The 22,559-nt window shown below is 30.6% G+C and overlaps 1 protein-coding gene, 1 long non-coding RNA gene and 2 pseudogenes across 2 annotated transcripts; all 4 read left to right on the top strand.

Annotated features, from left to right (window-relative positions):
* The first annotated feature begins 1,262 nt into the window (after positions 1-1,262).
* Positions 1,263-2,156, top strand: LOC108848275 (protein CLP1 homolog; annotated as a pseudogene).
* Positions 2,157-8,408: 6,252 nt separating this feature from the next.
* On the top strand, positions 8,409-9,715 carry LOC130511771 (uncharacterized). The gene is made up of 2 exons (XR_008945290.1): positions 8,409-9,269; positions 9,515-9,715. It is a non-coding gene; the product is annotated as an uncharacterized LOC130511771 (long non-coding RNA).
* A 7,982-nt stretch (positions 9,716-17,697) lies between these two features.
* LOC108848284 (heat shock 70 kDa protein 1-like) lies at positions 17,698-19,833 on the top strand. The gene is made up of 2 exons (XM_056987669.1): positions 17,698-17,946; positions 18,176-19,833. Exons 1-2 carry the CDS (start codon positions 17,733-17,735, stop codon positions 19,807-19,809), a joined length of 1,848 nt encoding a protein of 615 aa, XP_056843649.1. The 5' UTR covers positions 17,698-17,732; the 3' UTR covers positions 19,810-19,833.
* A 287-nt stretch (positions 19,834-20,120) lies between these two features.
* On the top strand, positions 20,121-21,428 carry LOC130497603 (protein CLP1 homolog; annotated as a pseudogene).
* Positions 21,429-22,559: the final 1,131 nt, after the last annotated feature.

Raw genomic sequence — 22,559 nt, forward strand, 5'->3', positions numbered from 1 at the left:
ATTCAGTACCAAAGCGTCGAGGACAATTTCGGTTTGACAACAGGTGGCTTGGCTAGGAGGGTTTTTTCGAATCTATTGAGAGAGGTTGGGGTGGTTCCACCACGGCGAATTCAGGGGATCTTGTGTCGAGGATTATCATTTGCCTCCGTGAGATCGCTACATGGAGGAGACATAATCCACCATACGGAAAGGAAAAAATTGGTGAACTTCAAAAAGCACTGGAAGAAGTACAAACGGATAATAATAGAACTCATGAAGAAATACTGGAGGTTTCTAGGAAGTTACAAGATGCATATAAGGATGAGGAAGACTATTGGCAACAGAAGAGTCGTAACATGTGGTATACATCAAGAGATCTTAATATTAAATTCTACAATGCCCTTACAAAACAACGGCGAGCCCGCAATAGGATTGTGGGACTTTATGACACTGATGGTAATTGGATAGTAGAGGGACAAGGTCTAGAAAAAGTGGCTGTAAGTTATTTTGATGAACTGTTTCAGACCACATCTCCTTCTGAGTTTGACGCTTTTTTGGATGAGATTGGATCTATTACTACCCCTCAGATGAACCAGAGATTAATCAGACTGGCAACTGAGGATGAGGTCCGCCATGCTCTGTTTATGATGCACCCTGAAAAGGCTCCTATACCGGATGGAATGACTGCTTTTATTTTTCCAGCATTCTTGGAATATAATTAAGAAGGACCTCATGGATATGGTTAATAATTTGGATATGGTTAATAATTTTTTGATCTCTGGGGAACCGGATGCACGTTTAAACATCACAAATATTTGTTTGATTCCCAAGACGGAGAGGCCTACAAGGATGACAGAACTAAAACCTATAAATCTTTGTAATGTAGGATATAAGATAATTTCTAAATTATTATGTCAAAGGTTAAAGAATTGTCTTCCCTCACTTATTTCGGAAACCCAATCTTCTTTTGTGCCGGGAAGATTAATATCAGATAACATCCTCATAGCTCAGGAGATGTTTCATGGTTTAATGACTAATAAGTTATGCCAAGATAAATTTATGGCTATAAAAACGGATATGAGCAAAGCCTATGATAGTATTGAATGGACTTTTATTCAAGCGTTACTTTCTCAAATGGAATTTCATCAACACTGGATTAAATTGATGATGGAATGTATATCATCAGTACAATATAGATTTTTATTGAATGGGCAGCCAAAGTGACACATCATTCCGCACAGAGGCCTACGGCAAGGAGATCCATTGCGCCTTACTTATTCATTATGTTTACAGAAGCACTGGTCGCAAATATTAAAAAGGCCGAAAGAGAGAGAAATCTAACTGGTATAAAGGTTCCAAGGGCTTTTCCTCCGATCTCTCATTTGCTTTTTGCAGATGATAGCCTTATCAACTGGGCAGCTAAAGAGGCATGGAAGACTTCGTTGACCTTGACGTTAGCCAAGGCTCGGTTTAAATACCCGTCTCGATCGCTGCTACACCTATAGAGACGCCGCTTGATCCTATCGAAGGGTTTCCTCTAGGTATGCCCTTAGTGTACTACTACGGTCACACTAAACCAGGCACCAACATTGAGCTCTACAAAGCTACGGTGAAGGAACTTGCAAGAGTACTGGAGAGACAGTTTCTTGGGAACCCTGAGTCTCGAGCTGCTGGTATGGTGATCAACACCATGGGATGGTTCTATAGTAACGGTTATGATGATGTGCTTCTCCATGCGATCGAAACGTTCAAGGCATCTCTTGTTCTTGTATTAGGTCAAGAAAAGCTATACAGCGAGCTTAAGGATGTGTTGAGTAATGTGGAAAGAACTCTCTCCGTATACTAATACCTCTAGCTTCAGCGATGAGAAAGTGTTCTGTATTGGTGCTGGACCACAAGCTCCAAGATCAGCTCTTCCAATCGGGTTTGACCCGGTTTCTGATAAGTTGAAGGTAACGCCTGTGAATATCGATGACCGAGATCTGATGCGTTCTATTCTGGCTGTCTCGTATGCACAAGAACTGTACCAGAGCGTCTCAAGCAATGTTTACGGGTTTGTATATGTGACGGAGGTTAATGTGCAGAGGAAGACGATCACGTATTTAGCACCGTCGCAAGGGATATTGCCTAGCAAGTTCTTGGTCGCTGGATCTTTGTCATGGCTTGAGTGTCATTAGAAGCAAAAGATAAGATGAAGTAAAATACAGTTTAAATTCAAATTTTGTAATTGCTGCAAATTAGTTTTATATCAATAGTCTCAAATGAAATAATTGCTATGATCTCTTTTAGTTTCTTTCGATACTAAGGTAAGAAGCAGAATTCTGATACTATGGTAAGAAGCAGAGTTCTATGGAGCCTGATACTATGGTAAGAAGCAGAATTCTGGCTTGAGAGATTCCACTTAACAATTAACATATATACACTAGATTTTGACTCGCGCTTGGAAAGCGCGGATTTGTTTTCGAAGTTGAATAATTGTTATTAAAATAATTTCTATAGAATAATGTATAGGTTTGAAGATATTTATCCAAAACCGTGAATTGAACCGTTCTAAATTGAAAAAAAAAAACAATGAAACAAAAATCATATTGAATTTCATGAATAACCGAGAGATTATATATGCTTGGAACCAAAACTGATGCCGAACTGAGAACCAAATGGATATCTGAATTTTTAAAATAAAAATTATAAACTTACAAATATTAATTATACATAATTCATAAATAACTAAATACCCTAAAAACCATTTATAAACGAAATGACCCGAAAAGCCAAATTACCCAAATAGTTTTTAATTCAAATGATTAAATTATCCGGTTTTTATCTAAACAACCCAAATTATTTGATATCTAAACTGAAAATCTCAAATTATCCAATATTTTTATTTATAAATCCGTAATTACCCAAAAATCAGAATCGAACCAAAACTGAATTGGATCCAAATTGTTTTTTTTTTCAATATGAACTAGTTTGCTACTAAGCCGAACAAAATACAGAGATAAACCAACTGAAACCAAAACAAACTTTGTAAATACCTAAAGGGTTCCTAAAAATTAAAATCATTACACCTAAAACCAAAATACTCAAACCAAAACTGAATGATGAGGAATGATGAGGACTAATAGTGCATCTAAATTCAAATGTTAGGAAGAAAGTATTTTATTTTTACAAATTATTGAAATACTTTTAGTGGGGTGTTTATGTGGTTTATAAATGAATTAATATATAAACAATATTTTATATCTGATCCAAACCCATGGTCGAAACCCGATGGCCACATATAATTCAGACTGACTTATGTTTTTTATGAAGCATTCTATCAGAGAAATTACCAATTGATATGTTTCTATAAAACTATGATTTAATAAAAAAAATAACTAAAAATATGATAAAACCCAAAAACATGTTATTAATCCATAAACTGACACCATTTGACCCGACAAAATACCAAAAAATCTTATAATATTTTCCTAAAAATTGATTAAACTTCTCATATACTTTATAATAGTACATAAACTAAATAAACTATTTGATTTGTCATATAAAATAATAAATTGTATTTTTGTTATGCATTTTAATTTATAGGTTTTTTATTATCAATATTATTACGATTTTAAAGTAGATGCTTTATTTCTTATGTTTAGAAGCATAAATAAAGTTTATGATTGTTAGAATGTATTTTAATGGGTCATAGATGCAATAAATTAAGTTAATGTTGTGCTAGTTTTAGGCCCAAAACCAAAAGAAATAATTTCCATTAATGAGAATTAAATTTCCTTTCTATATTTCCTTATGCACCATTTTTGTTGCTCTAAATAAAGTCAATATATATACATATAGTAAAACTTCTATAAATTAATAACTAGATTTTGATCTGCGCGCCCGCACGGGTTTTGGTTTTTTTTTTGTTTTTATAAAATATTTAATGATCTTTTAAACACATGGTTTATTTACATTTTTTTATCTCATAAAAACCTATCCGGACCGAAGATGATCTGACTCAAACCCTCGAAAAATTTACAATATCCGAATTGTATTTATTTGATTTTAAAACTCTATAAACACGATATCCAAACAAAAATTTGTATTCCAACTGTTGTTTTGATGTCCTGATCAATCTGATTCAGGTGAAAAATAAAATATATTTTTATTAAATTATTTCAAAAATTATTTTTGTACATAATATTCTATCTAAAATTTTATAACTTGTGCAGTTTGTTTTGATAATCTTTTTTCTTATTTGTACATAATATTATATTAAAAGTTTTATAACTTGATGCAATTTGATGTAATTTTACTTTTCATATATTAACATGTTGTTTTTGTTAATTTAGTTTAAAGTGAAAAAACATACTAAAATTTTTAATTTTTTGCATTAGTTTTCTATGAATTATTATTAGTATTATGATATTTGTTTCTTGAAAATTGAACTCTCGAAATTTTATATTTGACTAAACTAAATAAGTTAATATTATATTTAAAAAGATTATATAATATATACAATATATTCAGTTTGTGTTTTATTTTCACCCCAAAGAAAATAATTTTCGATTTAGTCAATATATGAATATTGATTTGTTTAGATAAGCATTGAAATTATAATTAATTTTTAATTTGAAATGGTTTGAAATGCAGTGGCAGAATATGTAAATAAAAAGAAATACAAAAATAAATAATTAATTTATGGTAAAAGCAATGGCTAAATGTGCAAATAAATAAAATATTTTAATATGCTATCTAGGTTTCCAAACTGTTTTCATTTAATCTGTTATCCAAGTTTTCAAATAGTTTTCATTTAACTCTGCAATTCAGGATGCCAAACAAAACTAAAAGATACTTCTATTTTAATAAGATAGATGTTGGGACTGCACCAAAATTATAATTTTTTATTAATTTAAAGAGACTATTAATTTATCGATATACTAATTGAACCAAAAATTCAATTTGGAACTATAAATTATATTATTATATATAAATTTTTAGTATATATTAATTATAGATTACTAATTTAAAGATGTTATAATGTAATTAGCTATGTATTATTAACCTGGAGTAATGTTATTTGACTGTTTATTACAAAAATCTCATTTAGTAAAGCTATGGGGAAATTTTTTATTTTATTTTCTAGATTTTAATAGTATTTAATCGTTTGTATCATTTCAGATTCTGTGCATTTATGAATATTCGAAGTATATACTGAAATTCATACCTTCTCGAATATACAGATATGGATAATCTGAAACATATAGATTTTCTTGTTATAAATTCTTGCTATATATTGGGAAATATTAAATAAATAATTTTAATATTTAGAATATAGGATTTAGTGTATATATAGTTTATGTCTGTTAAAAATATAGTTTATAATTAATATTAGATTAAAAATGTCATAAATCTTTTTATCGACAATAATATACAATGTTTTGATATCAAACAAGTAACTAGATTTTGATCCGCGCTTCGAAAGCGCGGGTTTATTTGGATTATAAAAAAGTTTGATATGAATTACTTCTGATATTTTATATATTAGTATGATATAAAGTCGTATTATATGGATTAAGATGTTTTTTTTTAAAGTTATATAATTATAAATTAATTTATTTTAGATATTGTGTGTATACTATTATATAACTCTCTTTTAAGCATATACATTTTACTCGGAGCCAAAAGTCATATTATTCTGAACCTATTGCATTTTTTGAGACCATGGCTCTGTCCGAATCCGAATATCCAAAATATTTTGTTTGGATTAAGTATATTGAGTATTTCAGATAAGTTTTAAGTATTACAAATAGCATTTTTAGGTTTCAGATTCTGGTTTTTGGTTATAATTTTGGGTTTCGGTAAATCTAAAATTATATTTCGTTTATTTGAATAAATATTTAAATATTATTGGTTTCTCAAGTAAAATTTTGGGTCTTTTGGATATCTGAATATTTTCAAGTATTTATTAAGATTTTCGGGTATTTTGTGTTTTTGTTTTTTTCATGTTTTCAGGTATTTTGAATTTTTCTCCCTAAATACTTGATTTTATTAGGACCCATTACATACCCAAATTACATGTATATTACAGGTACTTGAATTATGGATTCGAACCTACTCGGATGTAAAAGAAACCGATCCAAACTCAAAATGACTTTTTCAAAACACTTAGTTGGGTCCAAATGTGTAGGACCCAAAGAAATCAAATCTGAAAGGAACCAATCAACACTGGACACAAAGACATGAATGCCCAAACCCATGCTCCCATTATATTTGTGTGCATTTTATAACAGTTATATTTGTTGAGTTAATGAAATTTAAGATTTATTTGAGAGATTTTTGGCTAATTTAATAGTATAGATTTTGGAGGTTTTTCATTTAGTTGAACAAATTTTTTTTTAAAGGGCTTTAATATTTTTTTTTGTAAAAAACTTCTTTATAAAAATTAATTTAACAAAATATATATATTTTTAAGAGATGGTACATAGTTACACATGGTCTAAAAACATTTTTCTAGTAAAATTTTGAATGATTATCTTTCAGTAGTATATATTTACCCCTCCTTCAAAAATGCGGAATTTTATAAATAAATTATTATTTAAAAAATTAAATAAGTAATTATTTAAAAAAATTAAAGTATAAAAATTATTTGATATTTTTAATTGTGATGGGTTGAGTAAATATAAAACAAAAACTTAAATTTGAAGTATTAGTAGTCTGAGAAGTAAAGAATATATGCAGATATTAATTCATTAGATTAATTAATGTATATCTATACTATTAAAACATAAGTACAAATAAAAATTAACCCTAAATTTTATAACTTATTTACAATAGAATGTCACTGAAGTAATTAATGATCCTATCTTTTAGTTTTTTTTTGTCTTTTCCTAATTTAATTTAAAATAAAACTAACCATAATCTAATAGTACAAACTAAAAAAGATTACAGCATCAATTATGCCTAAAAACCTGCGACTTTCCATACCTGATTAGGGTCAAAAATACATCATATAATTTAGTTACACTAATAAATTGATTTCTATAAATGAAATCATATATCATTCATTTATTAGATAAAATTATATTAAATCGTAATTAAAATATATAATTTGCATACAAACGATTTTACCATTGACAAATAAATTATTTATTTATATAAATTTTATGTTTAACATCTATACTATAAAGCAGATGTATGTTTATGAATCTGCCCCTGAAATTTTTAAGTAATTATAAAAATTACCTGTATTTTTTTCCAGCATTATTTGCAACCAATCAAAAGTCATTATTTTGCAATTACATTGAATAATATTTAATATAATTCAATTCTTAGCCTTTTGAAAATTTTGTTTCCTAAATGTTTGCACCATATCTTTTCAAAAAATATTTCACATTATTAATTATTTGAAAGCATTTATTAAATGAAACATCAAAATAAAATTAAGTTGAAATAACAAATGATTAAATCAACAGAATCATAATACGGGTATGAATTATCTCATTTCCTTAAAAAATAGTTTCATTTAAAATAAAAACTAAGTCACATAAACTAAATTTAATAAAATTATAGAACATATTTTGAAACACACAAATGAATTTTTCAATACAAGAGTGTTGAAGATATAAAATATTTTATTTAAATTAAAAATATCAGTGTAAAATAAGTTTAACTTCGGTTTAAATAAATAAAATCATATTACGGGTTATAATTATTTAGAGTCTTCTAAAATTTAGCCATATTTAAAATAAAAAAAAAACAATTCATATAAGTAAATTTACAATAAATTTCATAAAAAGTTAAAATGTATAATTTATCAGAAATCATAATTTTTATTACGTAAAATAATTTTCTAACAAAAAATATACCCGCTTTTTTTAAGGGCGGGTCAAAATCTAGTTGTATATAATTAAAGCATTATGTGTTGCTTGATAACTCATATTTTCTCGGTAATAAAGGTGGCGTGGATCACATATGAATGTGTAGTAGAACTAAAACTGAGAGACTAAGGTAAGTTTTTAATTTTATTACGAATAATACTAAGTTTAATTAAGTGTAACTGCATTTGTTAACCAAAAAAAAAAAGAAGATGGAATGTTCACATCAAACACTATCGTATAATAATTTGAGAGGGTCCCGCAAGTTTCATTTTATTTGGTAGAAACGCAAGATGAAATATAGAATCGGTTGATTAGAATTATACAATATGCAAGACAATTAATTAAATTACTATTATATCATTAACGAGGATGCAGTAACCTTTCATAAATAGATTTTTGTAAGAATGTTTCTATTTTAATAGTAGTATAGATAAAAGGGAGATATTCTTAGAGGAGAAGCTGTCCACGAAGGATTAGAAAATTAACCAATAAGAAGCCACATTCTCGCCACGTCATCACACAAAATTGGGTAATCTTGGGCTCCTTTTAGATTCGTTTTGGTTAAAGCACGAGGCCTTTAAGCGCAAAAAGAATACACCTAAATCACTCCACGTCGTCTCTCTCTCGCGAAACCATTATGTGTTTGTTCTCCGTTTCTTCGGCGATTGATTTTCTCAACCGAAGTTGATCAATCGACACAACTCCATCTCTGTGCAATGAATCCATCATTTATTGATTCCTTTCGCCTTCCTCCCTCTGCATCCATGTCTCTGATTGAAAGGGCTCTGTGTTAATGATTTATATTTCGAAGCTATTATCTGAAAGATCTGCATGTATTTCTCATATCTTCTTCTGTGAATTATGTTCTGATCGACAATGTGTTAGATCAAATCAGTTATATTGTTTCCTCCATTGTGTGTAAAATAAACCCAGGCTGTGTCCTTTTGTTTTAAGTTTGACTTGAAATATGCAATGTAATAGAAGCTATGGTTTTGTATGTATGTGCTTCTTATGTTTCTATTAGAAACTACTGTTTTTTTCTAAATCGATGAATGGCGTCTTCTTCGATCTATGACGGTCTCCTCTTCTTTCTCTTCTTCACTTCATCAGTTTACGCTCGATTCATCGCCGTACGTTCATCTTCTACCTATCTCATCTCGATGGAATCGACGGTGGAAGTCTCGGCTCTTGATCTGTTATAAAGACGGTGGTCTCGGCTGAAGAGACAGAAGAAGACTGTGAACAGAGTTATGGGTTCATGGCGCTTGGTAACATGTTTTTAATATGGTTTATGGATTTCTCATGTTCACGGCAGCGATGTATCTATCTGCCGAAAGTGAGCTTCTTCTCGAAATCCTTGCCCTTGAATCGTCGGTGGTTTGTTTCTTTCCATGCTCGGAGCACACCCTTACGCTATGCTTATTATGGGTATGTGAAAATGTCTGTGATATAAAAAGTGAATCGTTGTTTGGTTCTGCGAATTTAATAGTGAGTAGCGATGATACTTTGATGAATAACTTGTGTCTCTTATCTGTGAGAGATTGAAAGTGAATCTTTGTTTAGTCAGTGAGAATCATTTTTTTCCTCTGTCAATATAACTTTTTCTGTAAAGTTTGAGATTTACTCCTTTTGTCTCTATGGGTTTTGAATATTGTGTTTCTTTAAATGTCTAGACTTTCTGGAGATGTAGCAACTGCGCAAAGCCAAGTCTCTGTGCGAATGAGTTTACTCGCTGGCTCTACCTTTATGTTTCTCACTATTATTTAGATAACTAGCACAGTTGTTGGCAAGTGTGACATTCGTTATACTATTGTTGTAAACAACCAAGACACTAAAGGCTTCCATATAAACGAAAAGATAAAGTGTTTATGTCTTACGGATTGGATTCTTCATTTTGTCTCTGACTTATATAACTGTGATCGTTGTTACCTATGTAGATTCTGATGTTTTTTTTTTTTTTTTTTTTTTAATGTAGATTCTGATGTTAGTGTAGAATAATGGCGATATCGGTTTTCCTGTGTGTCATTGTCCAGCTTCCACAAGTGTTGAACTCAAAACTTCTGGAAGACATTTGGTCGTGCTGGTTGCTTTAATCGCTCATCTCTAATGTAAAACCTTGCGGATCCACACTTATAAATAAGCGACTTCTATTATGTGCAGTTCATCACTTTCTTCTTCTAAATCAATGTAATCTTCCTAAAGCCATCAATCTGAAATGGCGAACGCTAAAATATCATCATCAGTTTGAAGTTATGAAGTCTACCACATCTTTCAAGCTCTTATGAAATACCCCATCTTTATATTTGGACTAATTATATTAACACCACATTAAATTGTTCTTAATTGTTTTTATAATAAATCATGTCTTTAACACAAATCAGTTATAATTTTTATAATCATAAATTAATTTTCATACACGTTTTTATTAAATAAAAATTTAATAATTTTAGTTAGACTGATATTTGTATTTTAATATTTTAAAATTACGGAACATAGATAAACTCAATAATAAATATCATATCACCTCATTTAAATATCTAATTTTAATAATTTTGATATTTAAATATATAAAATTATTTTTAAATAACTATAAAACGTTATTAATAGTCTTTTAAGATTTACATGTGTACAAAAAGTTACATCATAAAAAATAAAATACAGCATAACTTCTTTTTAATAAACATAATTAATAAATTTAGTTATGCTAATATATTTATAATATATATATATATATATATTAAAAAAATCAAAACCAGTTATATCAATCAGAGACCCACGACAATAGTCTGTTTGACTTTCTCAAAGCCAGATCACCACGGCAATACGAAATAAAAAATTAGAGATGGACGTTCGGATATTCATTCGGATTCAGTTCAAGTCTATTCGGATTTCGGATTTTCGGATTCACAAATTTTAGCTTCATTCAGATATTTTTAAATTTCGGTTCGGGTTCAGTTCGAATTTTTGCGGGTTCGATTCAGGTTCGGATAATCCATTTAAATTATTTTTACAAAGTTAAAAATTGATTATATACTTTAAATTTCTAAAAATCTATAAACAAAATAATATATTCCATATAATTGAACAATATATGTCAAAATACCTAAAATTAACATATACATTGGTTTGATTTAAATACTTAGATTGTGAATGAATATTTTTTTAAGTATTTTTGATGTTTTGAGTGTAGTTTAGCAATTTTAGACATATATTTTTGAGTATTTACATATATTTACAAGTATTTTGGACAACTTCAAAATATTTTATTTATTTTGAGTTTTTTTAAATATAGATTAAATCTAAAAATATATAAATCTCTTTCGATATTCAGGTACCCGAAATACTTCGGATCAGGTTCGGTTATGATTTTTTAAATACCAAAATTTTGAACCTATTGAGATATTTAATCAATTTCAATTCAGATTTGATACTATTTTGTTGGATCAGATTCGGTTCTATTTTCCGGATCCGGTTTTTTTCCCAGCCCTATAAAAAACAAACGAAAACAACAATATGTCCATTGTCATTTCAAATTTAACGGTTACGAGCAAACTTTACTCAGTTTTGTATGTTTGGATGCATCAACTAAAATCCACCTACTCTAGCCTACAATGTTACCACTAATTACCATTCTCAATAAATCATTTCATTAACTCACACATAACTCAACAGAAACGTTTGTGCCGTTTACACGGCTATAAAAAGCCAGCGACCTCCACTACAATCTAACAACCTCTTCCAAAATCTATATTTCAAAATAAATGAAAATCAACCATAATCTAACATCGAAGACCTTAAAGAAATCCTAGGAGATATCATCTCCTGTGTTAACCAATCCGTAACTTCATGCGATCATCACTTTGACAAAACCGCTTGAAAGTCATAACAACAATGTCTGCAAGACTATGACCATCAACGTACTCGGTCAGCAATAATTATATTTTATTACAAAACAACTACACTTAATTAAATTAAACAATATATCCCAACTATAAAAGCTCAGATACAATTCAAAAGCATGATCTTCATTCGTAACCGCTTATCAAGTGAATTAATCTTGCCACAAGTAAACAGCTACAACGTTAATTGCCAGCCAACTATTACAGTTAGATTAGCATATTAACAATTACATATGAAAAATACGTTCTTTATATAAAACATAAAAAATATACATTCCACGCGAAGCGCGGACCGACCACTAGTAGTCATAATTATTAAACATGGTTTAATTATAATTCCGTACTTTTGTGCAACCGATTTTTGATAATTGAACCATGTTTAATAATTATGGCAAACATATAATAAAAGTGTTGAATATTTCAATTTTCATGGCACAATTATTAAGCATTTAATGGTCGTCATATTCTGTTATAATATACAATATAGGCCATATGCTGTTATAATATATAGGGAAAGTCCAAAATATAATAAAAGGAAATGGTCCAAAATAACTTTCGTAAGTATATTTTTGGGAAAACAAGGGTGTTGTCTCTTTGGTATAAATCTTTTTTTGTCCAATTTTTCTCCTTTTTACCCTTTGTGTTTCTGAAAACTAATGAAATAAATAGTTTTGTGAATCAAAAAAATATTAAAAATACAAACAATTAATAAAACACATATATACACAAGCTGGTATTTTTTTCTTCTTCAAAAAGTTTATAAATAAAAATTTGAAAATACGTTCTACTAAAGGTAGAATGTGCCTTCTACGGAAAATAGTATAGTAGAAAACGATTTCTAAAATAAACACGTTCATCTACTATTTTTAGAACGTACATTCTACTATTTACTAAATTTCTAAATAAGTGGAATGCACATTCTACTAATCCTAAAGCTATCTACTTTTCGTCCTGATGCATCTTCTACTTTTATTAAGTATTCTAAATTTTGCGGAATGTGTTTTCTAAAATGTACTCTTACGTCTACTAAAAGTAGAAAGCGTGTTCTGGATTTTTGTCAATCTTCTAAACTTTTAAAAGGTGTCTTCTACGGATAAGATCACCTGATTTTTGCGAAAATTAATGAAAGTTTCAGTTAAGGAAATATTCTAAAAATCTCCTAAAAATATTCTAACTTCCTAAAACCTATTATTTTCGATTTTACTTGTCAAATATTTTTTAAAAAATGATTTTCCTTGTCTTCTTCATTAATCTATGGTTTTCCATAGTTTTTCTTTTGATTTTTTCATAAACTCTTGTTCTATATGATACATATCTATACAACAAGTGGTGTTTTGAAATTAGGTGCAATTTTTTTTGTAAAGTTTTATTTTTATTTTATTAAAGTTTACAAATTTATTTTTATTAAAAACATTTTTAAAAGTTTTATTTTTATTAAAAAGTTCGATAAAATTAAAAAGGTTACAAACATTTTAAAATTTTTATAAAAATAAAACTTTGTAAATTTTTTTTAATAAAGTTAGTTTAAAGTTTTTACTAAATTTTTAATAAAAATTTATTTTTATTTTTAAAAATTTTAAATTTTTTATTTAATTAAAGTTTTATTAAAATGTTTTAAACTTTTTATAAAAATAAAACTTTGTAAAATGTTTTTAATAAGTTTATTTAATGTTTTTATTAAAAAAAATTGTAAATTATTTTTATTTTTACAAATTTTATTTTTATTAAAAAGATTAAAAGTTTTATTTTATTTTCCCTTTTTAAAAACTTTTTAATTAATTTTTAAAAAATTCTTTTAGTTTATGTGTTTAATAAAAACTTTAGACAAACTTTATAAAATTTGTAAACTTTATAAAAATAAAAATAAAACTTTACAAAAAGTTTTTAATAAAAAGTTCAAACAAACTTTATAGAAATACATTTTAATTTTTTTTTATATTTATTAAAATTTTTGATAAAATTAAAAAGTTTACATACATTTTAAACTCTTTGTAAACTGTTTTTTAATAGGTTGATTTAACGTTTTTATTAAAAAAATGTAAATTATTTTTATTTTTATTAAGTTTTACAAAGTTTATTTTTATTAAAAATTAAAAGTTTTATTTTTATTTTCCCTTTTTAAACGTTTTTAATTATTATTATTTTAAATTATATTAGTTTAATGTGTTTAATTAGATTAATCAAAGGTTAGTTTTGGGATTATAAAAGAAATTATACTAAAGGGACAACTAAATGATGATTTTATACTATAGGGACAACAATGCTGAATTTTTGTTCCGTTTTGGCAATTTTCCCTATATTTTTTAGGGACTCTTCCCCTTTTAATAGAATAGATAAAAGAAAGAAAGAGAATGGACATTTATCGTAATCATGGATAGCGATTAAAGATAATACACAGAATAGAAATCACAGGAATGATGCAGTTTATCATATCAAATGCACAAACAATAGTTCAATATGTCTCATCTTCAAAGGATTATTACAGATCATATTTTTGTTGGATTAGTAAAAAATCCAGTATTATTCCTTTAGAAAAAAATCCATTGTTATTAATTTGTGTATTTTGGTATAGAAACTATCAATTGTTATTCGATTCTTTAAAAATATTAATTGTTGTTCTATTAAAAATATTCAAATGCAGGTAACTAAAAAAGATTATTTTTCGGTCTAATAATTCTTTATGGTTTGAATCTGGGTAAACCAATTTAAATCTAGAAAATTTGGAGTAAGAACAACGGTAGAAACAGGATACAACTCGAACTTGGTACGAGTTAGGTCTAAAAAACCGGTTTGGGTTCGTTGCTGTTTTTAAGAAAAAAAGGGAATGTGTTAAGTTAATTGATTGTTAATTATAGATTAGTGGTGGGTTTAATTAAATCAAATAAATAAATAAAATATTTTTTATAATAAATAATAATGGTATTTTTAAGTAACTAAGACCACTAATTATTTATATAATAAAAACCAATGTAAAAGCATATTACAAAAGGTAATCGAATAAATATAATAATATAACAAATAATTATACTCTGAAAATAATACAATAATATTTGCTTTAAAATTCTTATTAGTCTGGACGGATGATTTGATTCCTTTTAAAAAAAATTAAATAGAGAAATTGCAGCGTACATATGGCAACTAATAATTATGAATAATAAAGATTTGATAATCATTTTTGTATCCTTACTCTTTTTTTATTATTAAAAAATTAAACAATCACATTAACCATATAATAAAACTAGATTTTTTATATGCTATATTTTAAATTTTTTAAAACGACTTCAAATTACCAAAAAAATGTAAAAATCCCGTTGGAAATTTTGTTATCAATTGCTTAATTATTTTTGTTTTAATAAAATACAAATGATCATTAAATTTTATTAATTTGAATTTTTATTTAATAGATATTCATATTAAATAATAAATATATAGGAAAATAGCCAAAACAAAACAAAAATTCAGCATAGTTCCAAAATTCAACAAAAATTTAGTTGTCTTTTTAGTATAATATTTTCATAATCCCCAAATTAACTCTTGGTTAATATAATTATACACATTTAATTAATAGGTTTTCTAAAATTAATTAAAAACGTTTTAAGAAGGGAAAATAAAAACAAAACTTTTTAATAAAACTTAAATAAAAATAAATTTGTAAAATTATAAAAATAAAAATAATTTACAAATTTTTTTGATTAAAAACGTTATATAAAATTTATAAAAACTATTTAAAAAGATTTATTTTCATAAAAAGTTTAAAACGTTTTTAATAAAAATTTATTAAAATAAACTTTGTAAACTTTATAGAAATAAAAATAAAACTTTACAAAAGGTTTTTAATAAAAACTTTGAATTAACTTTATAAAAACATTTTACATAGTTTTATTTTTATAAAAAGTTTACACGTTTGTAAGCTTTTTAGTTATATTAAAAAATTAATAGAAATAATTTTTTTAACAAAAATTCAATAAAAATAAACTTTGTAAACCTTATAAAAGCAACCTTTTTGGTAAAAATGATAAATAAAGTTTATAAAAATGTTTTAGAAATTTTATTTTATAAAAAGTTTAAAAAGTTTGTAAACGTTTAGTTTTATTAAACTTTTTTAAAAAATAGAACAAGAGTTTGTGAAAATCATTAGACAAATTATGGAGAAATCATAGATTGGTGAAGAAGAAAAAGCAAAAACATTTTTTTCACAAGTAAAATCGATCATTACACAAGTTAGAATATTTTTTAGATCTTTTTAGAATATTTTCTTAACTGAAATTTTCTTAATTTTCTTATCCGTATAAGACACTTTCTACTTTTTTAGAATGTTAACAAAAATTCTGAATGCATTTTCTACCACATGTAGACGTATGAGTAGATTCTAGATTTCACATTTCCGAAACTTTAGATTATTTCATAAAAGTAGAACATGCATTCCACAGGAAATTGACTATCTTTACGAACAATAGAATACGCATTCTACTTATTTAGAATTTTAGAACAAGTAGATGCGCGTTCTAGAAAAAGTAGATGAAAATAATTAATTTAGAATGCGTTTTCTACTAACCTATTTTCTGTAGAAGGCGAATTCTACTTTTAGTAGAACGTGATTTAAAATTTTTATTTACTAAGTTTTTCAACAAAAAAATACCAGTTTGTGTATATAACTTTTTATTAATTGTTTATATTCTTTATATTTTTTTATTCACAAAACTATTTATTTCATTATTTTCAGAAATAAAAAAAAAAGTAAAAAGGAGACAAAATTGGTTTAGAGACAACCTTACCATTTTTTGTTTCATTTTGGCAATTTTTCCTATGTTTTATAGTATCATTTAATTTAGACTATGTATCACTTAAAATACATAGGTTAATTTTAAAATTTGCATTGAAAGAGTATTGAGACGTTAATATTTTAACTTTGAAATTTGCATAGAAATATATCACATCAAATATTTTGGGATTAATGGTTTAAGTTTTTTGTTACATCAAATAGACAAATGTTAATAAAAACATATGAGTAGGAAATCTCAATAATAAATATTTATATTAAAATATACTATATATTTATGTCAATATCACTGAAATAGAATTATATAGAATATTAAATAAATAAAATGACTATTTTGATTTATTTACCATAGTTATATTGTAAAGAAACAAGAGGTATTATGTTGATTTATGTAATTACTCTAATCTCTTTATATTAATTGAGAAACAATTTATTACTCTAGCAAGTGTAAGATTTTAAATAATATTGTTTGAAAATCTTTCAAGAGATCGATTCACTATGATTTATTAATAAAGCTATCGAAATCATCTAGCGGAACACATGGATTGCAAAACAAATTTTCTTTTCTAACCCAAACCCCATTTTTATTCACCACAGCACCGACCAAGAATATTTGGAAGTGTCAATTGACAATATAAAATGGTAACGTTTTTTATGTTCAGCCCATTGTTTTCCTTAAATAGATCTAGAACCGTTTTTGATGATTAGTTAAATGGGAAATATACATAGAAAATGTATTTTGGTTTAAAAAATTTGCATACCCAAAATCAATATGAACCATCATTATTTTTCGTTTTAAAAATTTTATCACAATAAAAATATAGGATTGGACAAAAAGTCAGAATCTAAAAAAGCGAACCAAAACCAATCCAAAAAGATAGGTCTTTCTTTAACCAAACTTTAACCAAAATTTGTATGAAATCAAAATGAATTAGAAAACCTAGTTATTACGTATTTAATTTTCTTTTAAAATATAATAATTTTGCTAGATAAAATTCAATAAGAAAGATGTGAAAGCCTTTGTGGCAATTTTCCATTTTCTAATAAGAATAGGAAAAGGCACCGAACATTCTGGAGACATGACGCCACCTCGTGCCTATATAAGAAAACCTCAACCCCTCTCTCTCACACACACACACAATAAACGCAAAGCTAATAATTCGCTCATCTATCTATCTTTCATAAAATCAGTGAAAAGCTTTTGTTATAATAATGTCTGGTAAAGAAGAAGGTCCAGCCATCGGAATCGACCTCGGAACGACCTACTCGTGCGTTGGAGTATGGCAACACGATCGCGTCGAGATCATAGCTAATGATCAAGGCAACAGAACGACGCCTTCCTACGTCGCCTTCACAGACTCTGAGAGGTTAGTTGGTGATGCCGCCAAGAACCAGGTAGCCATCAACCCCATCAACACTGTCTTCGGTACGTAAAATCTCTCTCTCTCATCATATTTAGGGTTTATTTCTTAGAAAAAAAAAATATATATATATATATATATATATTATTTAGGGTTTATTTCTTAGAAATATATATATATAGGGTTTATTTCTTGGAAAAATATATATATATATATATTTAGGGTTTATATCACAACATCTCCGTTGCATGTCTGAATTGTTTAGAATGTGTGAATATGTTTTGGTTGTGACAGATGCAAAGAGACTGCTTGGTCGAAGATTCAGTGACTCATCTGTCCAAAGCGACATGAAGCTATGGCCTTTCAAGATCACCCCTGGTCCTGCCGACAAACCCATGATCCTCGTCAACTACAAAGGCCAAGAGAAACAGTTCGCCGCTGAGGAGATCTCTGCCATGGTTCTCATCAAGATGCGTGAGATCGCTGAAGCTTACCTCGGCGTCACCATCAAGAACGCCGTCGTCACTGTTCCCGCTTACTTCAACGACTCTCAGCGTCAAGCCACAAAGGACGCTGGGGTCATCGCTGGTTTGAACGTCATGCGTATCATCAACGAGCCCACAGCAGCTGCCATTGCCTATGGTCTTGACAAGAAGGCCACCAGTGTTGGTTTGAAGAACGTGTTGATCTTTGATCTTGGTGGTGGTACTTTTGATGTCTCTCTTTTGACTATCGAGGAAGGTATATTTGAGGTCAAGGCAACTGCTGGAGACACTCATCTCGGTGGCGAGGATTTCGACAACAGGATGGTCAACCATTTTGTTCAAGAGTTTAAGAGGAAGAGGAAGAAGGACATAAGCGGTAACCCGAGAGCTCTGAGGAGGCTGAGGACGGCTTGCGAGAGAGCCAAGAGGACTCTCTCTTCAACCGCACAGACCACCATTGAGATTGACTCTCTCTTTGAGGGCATTGATTTCTACTCTGGGATTACTCGTGCTAAGTTTGAAGAGCTCAACATGGATCTTTTCCGACAGTGTATGGAGCCTGTCGGAAACTGTCTGCATGATGCTAAGATGGACAAGAGCACAGTCCACGATGTTGTCCTCGTCGGAGGTTCCACACGCATCCCGAAAGTCCAGCAGCTTCTCCAAGATTTCTTCAACGGTAAAGACCTCTGCAAGTCTATTAACCCTGACGAGGCTGTGGCTTATGGTGCAGCAGTTCAGGCAGCGATTCTAAGCGGTGATCAAGGCGATGAAAAATTGCAAGACCTTCTTCTCTTGGACGTGACTCCTCTTTCTCTTGGTATTAAAGTCGTCGGTGGAGTCATGACCACCTTGGTCCAGAGGAACTCGACGATCCCAACCCACAAGGAGCAGGTCTTCACCACCATCCATAACAACCAGCCAGGTTTGTTGATCCAAGTGTACGAAGGTGAGAGAGCTATGGTCAAAGACAACAACCTCCTTGGAGAATTCACGCTCTCTGGCATCCCTCCTGCTCCATGTGGTGTCCCTAAGATCTTAGTGTGTTTCGACATTGATGCAAACGGCATCCTCAATGTCTCTGCCGAGGACAAGAGCACTGGCAAAAAGAACAAGATTAGGATCACCAACGACAAGGGTCGCTTGTCTAAAGACGAGATCGAGAAGATGGTGCAAGACGCTGAGAGGTACAAGTATGAGGATGAGGAGCACAAGAAGAAGGTCGAATCCAAGGTTGCTCTTGAGAACTATGCTTACAACATGAGAGACACCATCCGTGATGCCAATATCGGTGCTGTAGACAAGAAGAAGATTGAGGATTTGGTTGAGGAGGCAATGCAATGGCTTGAGGGTAACCAGTTGCCTGAAGCAGAGGAGTCTCAAGACAAGCTGAAAGAGTTGGAGAGTGTGTGCAACCCCATCATTGCAAAGATGTATCAATGAGGGAGGAGCTGGTGGTCCCAAGATTAAGGAAGTCGACTAAGCTGGTTCTCTTAAAATTGTTTTCCCTTAATGTTTTAGTGTTGTTTGGTTTTGAGTTTTGATTTTTTTTTAAGGTGAATTTCAACTAGTTACTCTTTTAGGTGATCCTTGCTTGATCTGTTTGTGTCTTCTTCTTTCTTTCTCTTCAATCTCTACCTCATTGAAGTCGAGCTTTTTATGGAATCACATTTCAAATTTGGAGCCGCCAAATAGTTTCTTCTTGTTAGTTTATAATTGAGTTTGATATAATTTAGATAATTAAAGTATAAAGTATGTGTAAACTTAACGGGTGCGTTTGATAGTCGTGACTTGTCATACAAGAAAGGATAGTTAGTTATCATTATGGTACGGAGCAACGACCGAGATGGAGGGTATCACCGAAACAGACTACACAGCAGATGAGACACCAATGGTCAGCTACCTTAACGTGCACGCAATCCTAAACGCAAGAAGACGTGTCGCCCAAGCTTCAGAATCTACTCAAGGACCTAGGGTTATCGTAGTAGGGCTCACAGATTCCGGAAAGAGAACGTTGACAAAGACGCTTATCAACTGGGCAGCTAAAGAGGCATGAAAGCCTATGTTCGTTGACCTTGACGTTAGCCAAGGCTCGGTTTCAATACCTGGCTCTATCGCTGCTACACCTATAGAGACGCCGCTTGATCCTGTTGAAGGGTTTCCTCTAGGTATGCCCTTAGTGTACTACTACGGTCACACTAAACCAGGCTCCAAAGTTGAGCTCTACAAAGCTACGGTGAAGGAGCTTGCAGGAGTGCTGGAGAGACAGTTTCTTGGGAACCCTGAGTCTCGAGCTGCTGGTATGGTGATCAACACCATGGGATGGTTCGATAGTAACGTTTACGATTATGTGCTTCTCCATGCGATCGAAACGTTCAAGGCGTCGGTTGTTCTTGTGTTGGGTCAGGAGAAGCTATACAGCAAGCTTAAGCATGTGTTGAAGAGTACGTAAGAGTAATGTGGATGTTGTGAAGCTTCATAAATCAGGTGGAGTTGTTGCTAAGAACAGTGAGTTCCGTGAAACAGCAAGAAGTTGTCGAATTCAAGAATACTTCTACAGCAGGTCTCTCCGTATGCTAATACCTCTAGTTTCAGCGATGTGAAAGTGTTCCGTATTGGTGGTGGACCACAAGCTCCAAGATCAGCTCTTCCAATCGGGTCTGTCCCTGTTTCTTATCCGTTGAAGGTAGCTCCTGTGAATATCGATGACGGGGATCTGCTGCATTCTGTTTTGGCTGTCTCGTATGCACAAGAACCAGACCAGATCGTGTCAAGCAATGTTTCCGGGTTTGTATATGTGACGGAGGTTGATGTGCAGAGGAAGACGATCACGTATTTATCACCGTCGCAAGGGACATTGCCCAGCAAGTTCTTGGTAGCTGGATCTTTGTCATGGCTTGAGTGTCATTAGAAGGAAAGATAAGTTGAAGTAAAATACAGGTTGTAATAAAAAATTCTGTAATTGCTGCAATACAGTTTTATATCAATAGTCTTAAATGTAATAATTTTTGTGATCTCTTTTAGTTTCTTCACTCTATTTGATACTCATTGTCTACTACAAGAATAATTAGGACATACTGTAACAGTTGCAATAAAAGGAACTAAATGTAGAGATAATTGCTTAGGTTACTTAGGTTTCAAGTTAGCTTAGACCTAGGTTATGAACTGAAAGTAAATGCACAATCAATTTAACGAGTTCCCGGCCTCTAGCACGGTACGTCTCGTGGGAGAACTACTGCTCCCAAACTTCACTAGATCAGAGAGTCTCTAGCTACACCAAATCAGTGAGCTAGATAGTTTACAAGTGAGTCAGATTCTCCTAAGCTAGAGGATACAACAAACCCCTTTGATACAATAGACTTAAGCCTAAGCTATTGATCTGATATTGTTGTCTCCTTCCTCTTGCTGTCCACCTTGATTGACCTGATTCAGATTGCCTTTAACCTTGTGTGTCTGCGTTGTTCTCCTTCCGTTTTTAACCTAATCACATACTCACAATATATATATGCTTTGTATGTTATCAGGTGACTAAACGGAGTGGGCCTTGGTGTGCTTGGCCCATGGTGGAATCTGGTTGTTGTTGGCCCAGTAGCTAGCTGAAGCCCAAACCCTTACAAATCTCCACCGGGTTTTGACTGAAGCCCATTTGCCTCAGCCCACACTCTCCTGCCGACAAACCTTGTCTCTGGTTCTGTCTCTCGCGACTTTCCACTCTCTTTGTCTCTAGTGTCTCTCTCTCTCCTTCTTGTTTCCTCACGAACCCTTACCGCCGTAAGTACTCGAAGCTTGATCAAGCTCCGATGAAGGGAGATCTGCGAAGCTTTATCCACGGCGTCGTTCCTCTTTCCGATTAGCTCCACCCCACGGTGTAGCTTATCCACTCGATTCGCTCCACCTAACGCCTTCGCTCTTCAAACCCTCCTCTCCTCAGGTACATCTAGTTTCCTTATTTGTTAATCAAAGGCAACTAGGATCATCTGCAAGGATCTCGAGTTGTTTGATCCTGAGTGTTTGCTAACTCCATGTTTTCTATTTGCATGTCTCCTCCGGTGATGAGCTTCACCTCCTCTGACTGCCTTAATAGCGCCGTCGCAAGCCTTGTCACCTTCCTCCACCTCTTTCATGAAAGTAGGTGAGTTTATTCTGCAACTTTTCATCTTTCATCTGTGTTCTTGAACTCGAACTGACCCTCT

The sequence above is a fragment of the Raphanus sativus genome, chromosome 1, assembly GCF_000801105.2.
Source record: "Raphanus sativus cultivar WK10039 chromosome 1, ASM80110v3, whole genome shotgun sequence".
In the NCBI taxonomy this organism is placed as follows: Eukaryota; Viridiplantae; Streptophyta; class Magnoliopsida; order Brassicales; family Brassicaceae; genus Raphanus; species Raphanus sativus.

Coding starts and splice junctions, on each gene's coding strand:
- LOC108848284 (XM_056987669.1), top strand. CDS start 17,733: ATGTCTGGTAAAGAAGAAGGTCCAGCCATCGGAATCGACCTCGGAACG. Junction 17,947..18,175: donor CCCCATCAACACTGTCTTCG/GTACGTAAAATC, acceptor TGGTTGTGACAG/ATGCAAAGAGACTGCTTGGT.